Source organism: Echinococcus granulosus (genome assembly GCF_000524195.1).
Source record: "Echinococcus granulosus chromosome Unknown EG_S00062, whole genome shotgun sequence".
NCBI classification, from domain to species: domain Eukaryota; kingdom Metazoa; phylum Platyhelminthes; class Cestoda; order Cyclophyllidea; family Taeniidae; genus Echinococcus; species Echinococcus granulosus.
This window is the reverse complement of record NW_020170442.1, coordinates 294,401-310,205: the sequence shown is the minus strand read 5'-3', so window position 1 is coordinate 310,205 and position 15,805 is coordinate 294,401. Positions and strand designations below refer to the sequence as shown.

Here is a 15,805-nt window from a genome sequence, read left to right as displayed (position 1 = left end):
AAACTGCCAAAAAAATTGATAGTAGCTACTGAAAATGACCGTAATACTCGGTTCATTTAACTCTGTGGTTGGGTTCAGCGGCCACTTAAGGCTCTACCAGTGTGCTTCCCCGCTATCCCCGGTGGCATGGCCTCTGGGTCATGCCAGTAGCCTCTCAGCCCTTCTGTTCATCAGCACTCCATTTTCTGCCCTGGTACTGACGTCATTCGACTTCAAGGGGAGTCTCATCGCGCCACATAACAATGACTAAGGAAGTAGCGAATTAATACTCAGTAAGAAAATATGATGAAGTGTTTGAGAAAATGTAACCATAAGAATGGGGGAGGGACGAATTACAGCTAACATGAATATGTATGTGTAGTGATTTGATATTTTGCTTAACTATGCAGACTCCTGTGTGCGCAGTATGTACTGTAGCGACACGAGTTTTTCCTGAAGTCAAGAGAAAACATAGTATTAGGGCAGTGAGTGTATGGCTGACGTACAGTAGAGCTGAGGGGCTTCTTGCACCGCCCAAAAGCCGTGACGCCCAGTGGAAGCACAAAGGCGGACCTTAAGTGCCGGCGAAACCAAAACGAAGAGTTAAACAAGGAAACAAGGTTTTACGTTAGTCACCTCATCTTTGAATGTCGTTCCCGACAATTCCTCTGGTTAACCTCCCGCGTCGGCCATCACAACGCAGTTGGTGCTGTTTGGAAACACTCACGAACCAACCGCACCAATCATCGAATTTGCGTGTAGCTAAGCTGATATCTGGCTGCAACAGCACCGATCCTTCTAGGAAATTCCACAGGATCTGAAATTTTGTCCTGTACGGAATCCATATTAAGGGAAGGGGCTGTATGCTGATCATATTGTATGCCCACCGCTGGTCATAAGGGCACTAACCTGAAAGCAGTCTTTTAATAAAGGACTGTGTCTAAAACAGTTTCGTGAGGAAAAGGTATTGTGTCTATTCCAACTAGTAGTAGGGTAGAGGTGGTGTTCACTTAATGTGCATCTTCATATCAGTATGGTAGACAGCCTGTAAAAAATTTTCCAAATGGTTCACGGCTAGTGTCGTTCGAGTTGTTAGTGGCATTCCTACAGAATACAGGGCTGGAATAGTCGCCTACAGCAGACGTCATCATCGACACTTTACCGATTCCCCAGCTGTGGCATATGCTCCTGTTTGTTTAGCATCTCTTAATAGAAACCAGGGTAACTGTCCTTAGGAATCGGGTTTGCCTTCCCCCGCCACAAATTTTGCGCTTCGCGTGCTACCTACAATCATAGAAGAGATAAAACCAGGTAGGTGTATGTAATGTTGGCGTAAAGAAGCCCTGCGTGAATAGCAAAGGCCGGAACATAAGTGTAATACAATGGTGGTTCATCCCTCGTTTCTAATGAGGCGCCACTTTTGGACTTTGAATTAGCCCCCTTGTGCCTCACTAGGTGGGCTGGCCTTTTGGGCCATGCCAATAGCTCAGACACCTCTGCGCTGAATGTATATTCCGCCCGAGTATTTTGTCTTCTTTCGTCTTCAGGGAGTCCCGGGACGCTACATTAAGTGTCCCCAAAACCCAAACAAAGGGTGCAATAAAGAAGGCATTGCAGTACACATACCCTATGACATACCATTTTGGTTGTAGTAGTTACCAACTTGCCCTTTTGTTGCGTTAGTATCATACGATCTGCAAAGTAGCTGGCCTGATTATGACTTCACTCAAAGCGCAGCGTGGGGAAATATTAATGAACACGAGATGCCGTTCATTGCAGTTATTATTTTGAACTTTTTGCTAGGGACTTATTAAAATGTCCATTTTTGATAGTGACTTTTGTGCAAGTAAGCATTCACTTATAACGTGTTTGTAGAATATGACGTAAAAGTTGTTGAATAGCAACATTTTAATTAAAATTAGTAGACTAAATTATTTTAGCTATCATTTTAAATAAAACGTTTTTGCCGTTACGAATTGAAAAAGTTGTGTCTCCAAGATCTTAATCTAATTGTTTTAATGGGCGTAGGTGCTTTGTTTAAGTCTTGCGTGAGGCACTTTGTCTCCATATGAAGGTGGGTGCTTTTTCTAATCTTGGCTTTGTCTTTTGCTTATTTACTCATAGTGATGCATTTTGATGCGCTCAAGACTATGCTCTATATTTTCATGATGCTGCAACTGTTTAAAATGTATATGTAGGTCAATATTGCCTATCCAGCTAATGGCACACAAAAGTGCCTGGAGATTGACGATGACCATAAGCTCCGGCCGTTCTATGATAAGAGAATGGCTACCGAGATGCCGGTAGACTTTTTGGGAGATGAGTGGAAGGGATACATCGTGAAAATTACAGGCGGAAATGATAAACAAGGCTTTCCAATGAAGCAAGGGGTCCTTACTAACGGACGGGTGCGATTGCTGTTGTCAAAAGGCAAATGCTATAATCCCCGACGTAAGGGTACCAGGAAGAGGAAGAGCGTTCGGGGTTGCATTGTTGATAGCAATCTGAGTGCTCTAAACCTTATAGTCATTAGGAAGGGTGAAGGCGATATCCCCGGCCTCACCGACGTAAGCGTGCCAAGGCGTCTCGGCCCTAAGCGTGCCTCCAAAATTCGAAGACTTTTCAACCTCGATAAAGCAGACGATGTCCGGCAATTTGTCGTCCGCAAGCCTCTTCCGGCGAAAGAAGGTAAACGGATTTTTTACTTAGGTTTTGTGGTTAGTCATGACATCTTATAACGCTCTCTTGTTAAGGCAAGAAGCCGCGTAGTAAGGCCCCAAAGATTCAGCGTCTCACAACTCCCATCCGCCTCCAGAGAAAACGAAGACATAGAGCTCTAAAAAAGAGGCGTATTGCCATCCGTAAGGAGCTGGAAACAGAGTACGCGAAAATGATCGCCGTTCGCCGTAAGCAGGCTCGGGATGAAAAGAGACGTTCACGAAGTCGATCACTTCGTGAATCCAAGGCTACTTCTGAAGAATAGTTTTAATAAATTGCACATTTGGTGTGTCGTTTTTTAGTTGCATGCTTGTGGGGGTTTTAATTCGTTCGTGCTTGCTTGGGTCGCTATAGTTGTGCGTATAATGTTAATTACCCATGAATGCACTTAATATTTTAGACTTGCTACCAGTACTTCGAAGGTTTAGATTAGGCTTTTTAGCTCTTGGGAGGGCGGTTCGCTGTTTCTGGGCTTTGTAGGTTCAGTGCATAGTTTGAGGCTACTGGCGGATCATCAGCAGTTCCTCCGTGCACTTGTGAAATCCACGAGGCATGTGACTTGGCGAGTGTCGGGATTCCGGATAGTCGCCCTTGTGTGTGGCTGTGGGTTTGGGTTAACTCAATCTATTAATCTCGGGTTAATTCGTTTTGGCAGGTGTTGCAAGAATTGGCATATCGGATGGCTGTCGGCAAGTCACTCGCACGTTTTTCGACTGGTGTGTTGGAATCAGTGGCTGATCCTCCGCATGTTCCTGTTCTCGTTAATGAAGTTATTGAGTACCTCAGACCGCGTCGCGGACAGGTAGTTGTGTTTTTTAGTGTTTTTGCACCTCAGGTGCCATCGCATGTGCACTAGCTATTGTTTTTTCCGATTGTTGTAAGTGGGTCTTGGCGTAAGTAAAACAGTTGGAGACTGTCTTGACTCTATTCACTTCGTGAAATACAAGGTGGGCAGGTAAGTTCGTGCAATTTTGTAAATGTGGCAAACTTGCTAAAATATTAATCTATGGGGCTTGTAACCCAATTGGTTTGTGTAAATCCCGACTTCGTGATTCCTTCTGTCTCTTAAAACAAAAAGCCCAGTCGTAGTCGCCTCTGCTCTTAGCCAGCCTCCTTTCCTAAATGTGCGTTATGCTCCGCGTGGTTGTCTAATCCGAAGGTGATGGTCACTATGATTGATCAGGTGGTAGCTCCCTTTCGTCTAAAGATGCAAAATGAGATCTTCTTATGGCCTCATTTGAAAAACGGGGTATGGGATCCTGCGTTGCCTTGTAAGGGTAAGGAGAGGAATTTCTCATCATAGACTGGCTGTCTGTTCCTCAAATGGTTTTCTTACTCTCGAGTTGGGTGGGGTAGTATAGAGTAGACGGACCTTGGCTGTAGTCATTGGGTCTTCACTCAGTAAGCAATTCCCTCTGAAGTCCACTCCGCATAGGTATACACAAAGCGGGCATTGTTCCAAGGTGGCGTTTTATACCTGGGAGTGTAGAATTTTGCGACGAGTGGTTAGGTTGGGGTTAACCAGTGGTATGTTTTTACTTGGCACTGGATCACAGAAGCTTTCTTTACTATGGTTCTTTCAGCACGACCAGGAAATCGCACCTTTTATGGGTTGGGGCAATGAAAACAAATTGATGGTCATGGTAGGTTTTTTTTGTCGTTTGTGACTGCATGCCGTCCGACTACTCATCTGCTTAGTAGCTACCATCACGATATTCACTTCTCAGCTGATTTAGTTGTGAACGAATTGTTTCATTACCGAAGTTAAGCAATACTAAAGGTTATTGCTGGTGAGTTAATCTCGAATTAGTTTAATAGTATGACAGCACAAATAGGGCAGGGTGTTTTTGAAGTCAGTGAATCACCATCGTTGAGTAATTTGGTACCGACTTCTTCCAGATTACAATGGTTTAAACTCTATCTTCCGGATGGCGCTCTCTGCTATTGTGTCTTCTCCAAATGTTTCACGTGTTTGTCGGAAAGCTTCTGCTTCAGCGCGGAATCAGTTCTTTTAGGTCCAACTGCCGTTACTCTGTGGGCTTGAAGTCAAAGTGGGAGGATGGTAGAGCCGTACCGTACTGACAGACAAGCGCATAGCAATGCTCCTTAAAGCACGTAGGGGATCGCATGTATTCCACAAGTTTTTTCAAGCTTTAACAAATCGTAGCAATAGGCAATTCAAGTGCGAAGTAGTGACGTTACCAGTTTAGTGCACGTTAGTACTCGTGCTTTCACAGTCTTGGTTCAGCTGTTACTAAAGATAAATTAAGTAGGCCGCATATAATTGAAAATAGAATTGTGGTTTCGAATCCTGATTATAGGTTTCTCGGCACTTCTGAGGTCAGCTTGAAATCCGCTCTCGGCATCCGATTCACCAAACTGCTATCAAATGGGCAAAGATTTGGTTTTGTGTTGGGAACTATTGTTCATTAATGAGTGTCCCGGTAAAGCGATAGATTAAAATATCTAAAATTGTCAAGTTACGTTTATCATATTGAGTTGGTATGCTCGGAGATCCCGTATCTTCTCACCCGTACACTCAACTTTGATTCCCATGGCTAATGTCTAGTCTAGTGGTGACGTAGTGAAGAACTGCATGCAAGACTTTGGGACTTCAAAACCCGTATTTTTCATTTTCACACCAAGGATTTCGTGATTTCAAATGCCTACGGGTCGAATAGTTGTATTTAAAGTCTTATAGAATTTTGCGAATTCTTATTGACTATCACGCTCTTTGCTAAGAGTCTACGTCCCTACGATGCCTTCTAGCTGACTATCGTAAAATCTTGCTCAGTGCGGCTCCATAATTATTAGTTGGGGAGAAGTATGGTGCAGTTGAACTACTAAACGGCATCGGATCCGGACATTTCAACAGCGCATATCGGTGTATATTTTGGCGACGAAAGTTATCGATCATATCAACTGAACTATGAATGCCGAGTGATTAGTCGTGCAAATGGCTGAGGGTATGATTAAGTGAAATGGGATGCCACCGGTTGGTGTGTATAAACTGCCACGGTTTATGGTTTCTTTAACTACTGATAAATGAGGGGTCGGCACTGGCTAGGGTACTGCTTTTCCACCTTATATTATTAAAAAGTGTTCTGCCTGATCTCTATGACAGGTTGGTGATTGCGCGAAATCTTAAGTGCTGTGACGAACAGTTTTTCACTAGCATAGTCTCGCCTTCTGTTTCTTGTCTGCAGAGATTTGTCGACTTGACCTTCGGTGCAGGAGGTCATACACGTGCCCTCTTATCCGCATGCCCCGAAATCACCGTTTACTGTCTTGATCGCGATCCTCAGGCCGTGCGTTATGCTCAAGAACTCTCCGCCTCAACCAGCAGGTATGGGTCACCCCCCACTCCTACCATCTAAATAATTTCCATCAAAAATTTGCTGTGGTGTATAAAAATAATGTTAGAAGCAGATATAATCAATTTCTATTCGGAATTGGAATTGCTGATGCTAGGAAAATAGTCTTTTTCCTGTTTTCCAGATATGACTAAACCGTTTGCTGTCAAGTTGATGGCAATCCAGCAATGGGAAATAGCGAATTGCTTTCATGATAAATTAAGAAAGTTGGTTACAATCTGGTGTCTATGAATGTTTGTATTTTAGAGGCATGGATCTGGAGCCTAGTTTTGCTAAATATCAACGTTTATATTATCAGTTGAAAATGTAGGTTTCTCCCCAAAATAGCTCTTCACAACTTGCTGTCAACTCATTGTCTCTATAATGATTCACTGCTAACCTGGCATGCTTCTTCACTTTTTCACTGTCTTCTGTGTTACTCAATTGGATTGAGCCTCTCATTGTTGATATTTCGGCACCTAGTACTGATGCTTTTTATAGATGTGTAATCAGTTACAAACCAACCGAACGCCTACTTGGAACACGATACCCATCCGTTGTCCACGCATGTTCCCATTGTCAGGATAAACATACACTAAAACATGTACATGCACTTGATTTATCAAAATAGTGTATGAGCCTCTTAAAGGTCGATTGCTGAGATCCAGTTATGATCAAGTGAAAGGAAAGTCACTGAAAGGTCAATATACGATGGATGCATCTGATGGATGGGGGGGGGGAAAAAAATCTATGATTTTTTTCTCTTTCGTATTAAATACTTTTATTAACATACCTCTATCATCGGAGAAGGATTTCATAGGCACGGCAAAAGATGGTACAGTTATTAAAAACATGGGCACAGTGTGGCCTAAAGGATGACTGTCATTGGGTCTTGGTGCATTAGAGTAAATACTTGCAACAGCACAGCCTATGAAGTATAATGTCACTTTAGACGGGTGGTGGCAGTACAGGGTCGTTTCAGTCAAGCCCTCGGCCTTCTGAGCAAGATGGGATGCCCGCTCGGCAGCGTAGATGGTGTCCTGATGGACATCGGCGCAAGTTCAATGCAAATGGACTCCCCGACACGTGGCTTCGGGGTCGGCAGAGCCGCACCCCTCGACATGCGCATGACCACCTCAAACCCATTTAGGTGAGCTTGTGCCTCTACCTCGATTTTCATCCATCGGGGTCTTGCCACTCACCTGTCACCCCAACATCTGCGTCTGCCTTTGGTGCATGTATGTGGAAAATTAGCCAATTGGTGCAGCGTCACGTACTCGTAGATCTAAGGATGTAATTTTTATTACCTGAATGGTCTCTTGACATATCTCATCTCAAAGTAGTGAAATGTTTTACAAGTACTATTTTGTCCTTCCAGTCATAGCTAGAAATACCTACAGTTTTTTTTTAAAAACTGATATGAAGACTTCGATGAAAGCGTTTTGTCTTTTTGAAGCAGTTTATGTTGACATATCCTATTGGGATTTCGCATAATAAAAAATGCCTTCAACGTTTGTTCATTTTTAAGCATCCGATATCCAAAAAATAAATTAACAAATACGTATTCATACCTTGCAATCATTTTCAGGGCTATAAACCAGGCACACGCTTTTGTGTAGTCTGCAATTCAAGTAGGTACATAACCCAAAAATGCGGTTAATCTTACGCCGATTCCGGTGCGTCTACGATTTGCACAAAATAGTGACGACTGTACTGGAATATTCCCATTACTTTAACTAACATCGCATATCACACTGTTGGCACGTCACAGGAGCCACCACCCACACCGTATCGACTTAAATTATCGGTTCGGTGCGCCTGTTGACTGTGGCTGCCGTAGCGCCTTGCACTAGTTGGTTGATTGTTTTGAAGCAGAAGGGAGGAGGCCAAGGTGTCGGCGGAGGATCCGTCAGCGGCGGACGTGTTGAATAAGCTTAGTGCCTCACACCTGGCGCGTATCTTCAAAGTCTACGGCGATGAAAGGTTCGCCCGACGCATCGCCAACGCCGTGGTGGAGTACCGCGGTACTCTGGGACCCCTCCGTACCACCACACAACTCGCCAATCTCGTCGTCTCTGTCGTTAGTCCTCTTGAGTGCAGGTCCTTCTCTCTCTCTCTCTCTCTCTCCCCTGTCTAAGTATTCTTCAATTAACTGGGCAGGGAGGCATCGTTATTTGCATTACTTTAGGCGAAAATAGTACTATTGGAGCTTTCTGAGCACACAGAAAGACGTAAATTGTACCCAAATGAAGTGGCTTGTGGCCGAAGAGATGCCAGTTTAATGAGCGTTGGGTCTGGTGAAAGATAGGAATAGCTTGAGAGAACGACTTTCAGTACTAGCTAGCCGTGAATGGGATGTGGTGCGCAGGTTTTAGGCACCGTAGAATGACTGCAAGGATGTTAGCAACATGTCACTTGCAGACAGAGGACGAGAGGAGCGGGTGGCGGGCACCCGAGCAGCCACTTGGCCACACAGGTATTTCAGGCGCTGCGTATTTTCGTCAACGATGAGCTCAACGAGCTGTGCACGGGTCTGGAGGCAGCCCATCGGTTACTGCGTCCGGCTGGGCGGGTGGCGGTCATCTCCTTTCACTCCCTCGAGGATCGATTGGTCAAGCGAGCCTTCGCTATGAAAGGCTGTCATGCTCATGGGCTTGCTCAGCGTCTGGCCGACTCCTCCTCAGTAGAAAGTCACCACAGATATTCTTGGAATGAACAAACCCCCAATCTCTGGCTACAGGTTTGCATATTTCTTTGTGCTATAAGCAGTCACATTATGGTTGGCTACTTGTTCACTCATTTGTACGACAAAGGTCGAAGCATATTTCGAAACAATGAAAATGTATTATTCTGTTAAATGAATACGCCAGTACGACAGTACCACCAACTGATTTTGTACGTCCGTATTTGGATCGAAGTTGGCTCTCCCATATTTGTGCACCCTTGCAGAGGAGGGACGCTATGTTGTCACGAACGAGAACTCACTTTGCCCCAAGATATTTGCAATGTAGAATTGGCTGCTGTCAGAAGCTATTTCCTTCAAATGCACTGACACTAGTATTTTATGAGGGTGGCAGTTGTATACGTCCGATTGTTGTCCCGTACCACTAGTCAAAACGCCATTGCCAACCCTAGAACAGTTTAATGCTGGTGTATTTTGCAGTGAATTTGCGGTGGATGTGCCTTACGTATGATTTCATGTTGATCATCCTCCTTATTAAACATGTTTTTGTGTAAAACGCGCAGTTTTGGCCACGTAGGATATGTGTCTCTTTGCCTGTAATGGTTTCATGTTTTGTAAGACTAAGACGTCACTTCGACGTCACCTATGTCGCAGGCGAAGTTTGATTTAATAATGCATGCACACTTCTTGGTGTAATAGATTGCTGGACCTATACAGCCCACAAGTGCGGAGCTTCTTGAGAACAGACGAAGTCGGTCTGCAAAACTTCGTGTTGGCGAAAAGACGTTGGGACAATAGAACTTATCCATTTTCCGAAAAATTCAGAACCTATTCAAGGGCTGACCTGCATTATTCTATTGTCAATTATTTGATCTCTTTAAATGTCCCTGTATCATTGACTGAAGGTATCTCCAACATGCAAGGTGCAAGCAGTCAGATAGGTTATTGTCTTATAATTACCTGGAGATTTTTTGGAAAAGCTTTTAAATGATACTTTTCTACGTAATCATTAATGTTGAAACAATAAATTGCATTTCAGTCATCCACAGCGCATCAAATCCACTAAGCTGAGATGGAAAGCGTCTTCAGATTCCTAATTGGAGCGTAAGAAGTCGGAAGGGGTATATTTAAATTGCACATCCGAGACTTGTTACAAGTGACGCGAAGAATGTGACCGTGGAATTAGTGACTTTCTGTGAAGAGGCTAGATGCGGTGTATCATTCTGATGCAGTAAATGCGTGTAATGAGTTTGAAGCAGGCGAGGATACACTCTGTCCTCACTCATTGGAAACGTAGTAAGAGCCCCCTCTTTTCTGATTTCAAGCTTGATCCATTTATCATTTAGGTGAGTTTGTGTCAATGACGATGTAGTGGTGAACGGGGAAGTAATTTTGTTATTTTTCCTACAGAACTACTTTACTAATCCCTATAGTTAATTTTTGGGAGAGTGACATCAATGACAATTAAGTTACGGATTCAGGGAATGTTAGTAGCCTAAGTAGTTCGGTTGGTCAGTGGTCGCAGTCTCCCCTAGTAGAAGGGGTCACACAGTGTTTTCATTGAAAGTAACCAATATTACCTAAAAATCTGATCAACCAGGGAATAACCGGATGAGAAGATGCGCACGTTGCCTGTACACAAAAAAGTCAGTTCGCGACTCCGACTGCTAACTCTGTGACATTTGTTTACTGTGTGATATGCTACATTTTTGTTTTTCCATCGTGCTGGTGTCAGGGATTGGAAATCGGTAAAATATAAATTTAGATGTCTTTTATTTTAAAAGATCTGTTGATGTGAACAAAAGGTAGAGGAATTCAAACAGTAATAATGGGCAGGAGTGGGTCATGTGCATGAATAAGTGTAGATTCAGGCACGGTGCCAGATATATGACTTCTACCTGTTGAAACGCCGCTTGATCCACTTCGACGCTTTATCGTAGGCACTCACTACGGCTTTTTCGGCGGCCTCGTAGATAGCGAACTGGGTGATTGCCTTGCCGACTTTCTTAGCAACTTGTTTGGCAGCAGCTCTCCATACTGCTGGTGTGAGACTTTCTGGCTGGAATTTTGCTCGCTCTACCGTCTCCACTACTGACGCTGCCTCTGTTGAGGGTACAGCCACGAAAAGCAGGAGAAGAAGGAATGCCAACACCGTTGTTACTGATAAGCTTAGTGCCATGGGGCCTCTCTCGGTCTCTACGTGTCCACCTTGTGATTCCAATCCACTTCGGCACGCGCTTAAATTCATTCCCTATCGCTGCGGGGGTGTGCGTGTGTATTTACAAAATGAATTCGGAAGTATCCTCAATCGCTGGGGTGTGCTGACTGGCAGTGTGGTTATTTAATCGGATCTGCAAGGGGTCACGGTGCCTGTCCGCGTGGGAGGCATGAGACTACGACACACAGTTAGTTACACTAAGGCCAAACAGCACAATTCTTGTCAGTCATTCTGCCAATCAGCTTACAATCTTTAACAGTGCTTTTTTAAACTATTCTAAAGCACTTACCATGCTCCCTCAGTGATTTACGGGGAAATGTTCACTAGGAGCGTTAGATACTCAAACTCCAACCGGTTGAGGTTCGAAACTTGATGTATCTGACCGTCAGTGTGTACGTTACTGATTAGTTAACATCATGACAAGGACGTATACGAGGTTATTTGTCCTTTCGGAAACATTTCAAACAAATTCAAATGTTTTTTCTACGCCAGTAAGCAAAACAGGTGGGATGGTAACTCCGAGCTGAACGGTAACCCGTGCAGATGCATGTTACACTTTATTGTTCCTAAATGGCGACTTACCCTACCCCGATTGATGAAGTGGGCTTGACGAGGACGCCGCGATGATGTCATACCATCTTCGACCGTGTTCTACACAAATGCATGCAACAATTGAGGGCCTTTTTGTCCGAAGTTGATTGTGATAGTTGAGGCGCAAGTTAGGCAGAGTGGATGGGAACCGTATCTTAGCTGTCCCTCACCAGAGATTGCCAAATCGTTAAATTAACATCTCAGGTGGTTTGGAAAGGAGCGATAATTCGTGGTTTGGGTCCAAGTGATTAAAGTGGTATGTTGGAGTAGGTTAGCTAATTGATTTTTCGAAGAGTAACCGAAATGGATCAAAGGAATACGTCCAAAAGCATGCTCTGTCATTAAGTTACCACATCGATGAACTGAAACCAGTTGCAAACTGGCGAAATATATGTTGCAAATGTGGGTAACAAAATGATAGCCACAGAGTTGTGAATAGTGTTTAAAATTCCGAACAAAGGTATCTACTTCGTCCTTAATCATGCATACTGACAATGTTTGCCAAAAAAACAAATTCCGCAGAGGCTAATGTAGTACGATGGTTGTTTAGCTCTCGGTTTTGATTAGGAGCCAATTTTGTCTTGGCCTTTGTACCACGCCGGACAGGCTGGCTTTCGGGCCATACCAGTAGCCCAAATGCCTTCTCTGTGCCAAATATGTATATTCTGACCGAGTATTATGTCTTCTTTCGCCTTCGGAGAAGTCTCCATACGCTACACTCGGTCAACGCTTATCAAATCACCTCCGAAAATATTTGCCATAGGTTGATGTCATTATCGCCGTCATCAAATTGTGATAGTATTCTGCTCATATATCAACGGAATCGTCAACGCAAGTATTCATGTTCAAAGTAACTCAACAAATCTCTACCGTATCACTCTGCAGGAGTCTCCTGTCATGGACCCAAAACAGCTTACTCCGGAACTAACCCATCTCCTCAACTTTCCAACATTGATAAAACGAGGATGGACACTTGAGGAATGATCTATTGACAACTGCGCCATTAAAGAGGATGGTGTGCCTTTGCTGAAAGAGTTTCGGGGTAAAGCAAAGGTTTGTGCTCCTCATGTTGTGCCTTTAGTGGTTTCAATCAGCTGTTGCTGCAGTCGTGTTAGGCGAAATTACGGCGTCTAGTTATAGCTTAACTGCTCTCTCTAACACAGGGTGAGGAGGTGAGAGCTGGAAATACCAGATCCTTTTTTAGAAGTTAGTCACTCTAACCATGGCTTGCGTCCGACACCTCGACGCCTTTTCCCGTTCACAGCTTTCGTCTACTTTGTACTCCTGTTTGTAGGCACCACCGTTAGCAAGTCTCTCCAAAACGTGTCTAACACCTGCCTATTCGTGCCTATTTTCTACAGACTTCCAATTTTGCCTTCTTTTGGAGTTTCCTTTGGATTTTTTGCTACAATGTGGATAGCTCTACAGCATTTGCTCCCGTCCTAATTTTTTGTGGTATTCCTTGTTATCTGCTCCGCTACATCCGACATTTCTTGCAGCTCAAATAGTCGTTGTCGCATGTGTCTCTCCGTGCACCCTTGCGAGAATGTAAGTTATCAAGTTTCCAGTAAAATCTTAATTCGAAAGTATGACGCGCACCAGGCACGCTTGGGTTCGGACGGACCTCACCCTACGATGAGCTTCAAGCTGCAATTCATGCTCTCACACCTAGTTCGAACGGCGCGGCACCTGCCGACCCCCCCAGGTCTGATCGCTCACGACCACCCCACCAGTGCCTTGTTGGTCGCGCATTACTGCTACGTCCTACCCGGCATCGATGTCATGGGAACTCGTGCGGAGACTCCCAAGGTGCTGAAACCCCAAATTTCGCACTCTTCTCTACTGCTCCCAAAGACCGTTCGAGAAGACACTACCCCGGCTGTTTCCACAAATTTAAAGTAGGCGGCCTTGCACTGTGGATAGCCGAATCGTGGTTCAGGCTATGAACTCAGAATTCGTTCCCCTAACTTGTCGTGTCCTCTAGGACAACGTGGTCTCTTTTTGGTCCGATACACTGTACTTCTTATCGTATTAATTCCATTTATAAAATTATGTATAATCATCACAGCAGGGGCGCTTGTAAGGGTACCATGGGAACTGAGCACGCGCTTGCCAAATAACGCTACGAACTCGACATCAAAGATCTGACAGAAACTCCTATTAGCGCAGTCCGCGCGAAAAAACTGAAAAAGGCGAGAAGTGAACCTTTAATAGACTAGTCTTTTTCAGCCATCCGAGTGAGACGGGAATCAATCTCTTCGAGAGTCAATGCTCTACAATGCATAAAGTACGCTCGTCAATAAAACACCATCAGGAGCCTACCAAAGTAAAAACCGAAGTTTTTTACCTGAAAATAGGGTCATTTCTTGAGACGACACCAATTTCGATCTCTGAAGACTTAAATTCGAGAGCCAGAACATGTGAGAGGCAACTGATTGCTGCTTCGATTGCTTCGTCTAGTGTGTATTTCTGCTGCTTCCTCAACTACAAAGCGATTAATGCAGTTAAGCAAATTCATCAATAGTACACATCCTGTGAAAAGGGAACTAGATGAACCAAATTGCATCAAGAAGTTGTACACAGGATTTTAGGGCGCGTCTAAGACATACCTTTTTCTCCAAGTAGTTCTTTGCTTCCATCTGCTTTGTACCTACAGCTGCAGCCCGATGACCGGAAACAAAGCCACTGGGATCGGTTTTGTAAAGTTGTGGGCAGTCAAGCTCAACGTCATACGAGATAGCCATCATGGAACAACCAAGAGGTCGCATCTCTGCGGACTGTGTGTATACTTGATTAATCTCACCGATTCGTCTTAAAAGAACATCACAAGGCATTTCATAACTGTGGAATAGGGCGAAGAACCATAACAAACCCAAATTTATACTTAAAATTGGCAGCTTCGTATCGAGCACGCTGGACCTGCGATCTACAGTCAGGCATCATGCCAGTCATGAGGCATCCAGTGCGTGGCGTCAGAGAGAAAAGTCGCGACACAGAAGCACGATCAATTAACTTGTCTGGCAACTTGCACTGGCAAGCAACAACAGCACAGTCCTCTCCACGAATGCCAACCGACGTCAAGCCATCGAGACTGATAGCCTTGAAAGTGTATTCTGGTGTTGTTTAAGGCGTTGGAATTTGACATACCAACTTGGAAAAGCCTCCCCTCGGGAGAAAATATAGTCATATACTGATCAAAACCACTAGTGCTAGCAGCAGCCATGACTGGCAAGTGACAAGCAAGGGTAGTCGAAGTACGCGTTTTACGCGGTAGCAGTTTAAACGCGCTCATTTATTAATTTAGATATATGACAACAAGGGCTGCGAAATGGAGTATCCCAAGTTTGCGGCAGGTGTATCACAATTTTTGCCCCAAAATGTCAAACAACATGCAACTAAAATCCCTGCAACTTAGAAATTTATCGACCGCAAATAATTCCACCATCGACTTGCATTACTAAAACTGCACTACATTTGTATTACCGTTGATTTTTTTAAATGTGCCACTATTTGATCTTATTTTATTTATTCACTGATATTATGCCCATCATTAATTTTGTCAGAAACAATTTAGGCGCTGATTCTGGGTCCTGAAAATAAACAAAATCAAAACTTGCAAGTTTTACAAGCAACTTATCCTAACTAGGTACCTATAGTATCCCTTTTATTTCCAATAAAACGTAATTTTCATCCTTAAAAATTATTGGTTTTATTACGTTCATGTGTTAAACGGCCTGGTTGTTTATAACGTGGTTCGTTCTCTAAGCGTGGATGTTGGGGTTTCAACATGGATCAAATTGCACGCATGCATATACAGTCGTTTAACTTTATGCTAAAAAGCTGCATAAAAAGAATGGTGAAGGTATACTTATTTGCTAGTGTGCATGCTTTAGTATATGCAACCTGTATACATAACCACGTCGCAAGGGGATGAGTACTCTATGAAAATCGAAGTAGGTTTAGGTGTCTCTCATTTTTGGTAATAGCTAGTTGAAATTAGTCGTCCGCGTGGATTAGAAGGGGAGAATTGCACGATTTTCCCCCATGAGGTTAGATTTTATTTCGTGGACTCATGCTATGAATAGTGCCGCCGCACGCGTCGAACTTACGGTGGCAACCTCTCGCTTGCCGTCAGAATTCGTCGGAATGATTGTGATATGGGTATCGTTGAAGTTGGCGGTGGCGAAATTCCCATCATGATACTGTCTAGTGCGTGCAATCTATCGGGGTTGCCGAGATCGGATTTTCCTAAACACAATGAAG

The 15,805-nt window shown here is 43.9% G+C and overlaps 5 protein-coding genes across 5 annotated transcripts in view; 3 read left to right on the top strand and 2 right to left on the bottom strand. All coding sequences in view use genetic code 11, as the record gives it.

Moving 5' to 3' along the window:
* Nucleotides 1–2,047: 2,047 nt before the first annotated feature.
* Nucleotides 2,048–2,962, top strand: EGR_06727 (40S ribosomal protein S6; the record flags this gene model as incomplete). Its single annotated transcript, XM_024495976.1, has 3 exons — nt 2,048–2,053; nt 2,178–2,667; nt 2,733–2,962. 3 exons carry the CDS (start codon nt 2,048–2,050, stop codon nt 2,960–2,962), a joined length of 726 nt encoding a protein of 241 aa, XP_024349636.1.
* A 7,665-nt stretch (nt 2,963–10,627) lies between these two features.
* On the bottom strand, nt 10,628–10,981 carry EGR_06726 (hypothetical protein; the record flags this gene model as incomplete). Its single annotated transcript, XM_024495975.1, has 1 exon — nt 10,628–10,981. The coding sequence occupies one exon, from the start codon at nt 10,979–10,981 to the stop codon at nt 10,628–10,630; it is 354 nt and encodes a 117-aa protein (XP_024349635.1).
* Nucleotides 10,982–13,060: 2,079 nt separating this feature from the next.
* Nucleotides 13,061–13,444, top strand: EGR_06725 (hypothetical protein; the record flags this gene model as incomplete). Its single annotated transcript, XM_024495974.1, has 1 exon — nt 13,061–13,444. One exon carries the CDS (start codon nt 13,061–13,063, stop codon nt 13,442–13,444), a length of 384 nt encoding a protein of 127 aa, XP_024349634.1.
* Nucleotides 13,445–13,757: 313 nt separating this feature from the next.
* EGR_06724 (Proteasome subunit alpha type-6) lies at nt 13,758–14,765 on the bottom strand (the record flags this gene model as incomplete). The annotated part of the gene is made up of 5 exons (XM_024495973.1): nt 13,758–13,815; nt 13,890–14,026; nt 14,152–14,383; nt 14,415–14,655; nt 14,690–14,765. The coding sequence occupies 5 exons, from the start codon at nt 14,763–14,765 to the stop codon at nt 13,758–13,760; spliced, it is 744 nt and encodes a 247-aa protein (XP_024349633.1).
* A 673-nt stretch (nt 14,766–15,438) lies between these two features.
* Nucleotides 15,439–15,805, top strand: part of EGR_06723 (DNA-directed RNA polymerase I subunit RPA2) — a gene marked incomplete at both ends in the record, with an annotated part of 5,600 nt that continues 5,233 nt past the window's right edge. The window contains 2 exons of the mRNA XM_024495972.1: nt 15,439–15,495; nt 15,628–15,805. Coding sequence (XP_024349632.1) covers nt 15,439–15,495; nt 15,628–15,805 — 235 coding nt within the window. The remainder of the gene's footprint in view (nt 15,496–15,627) is intronic.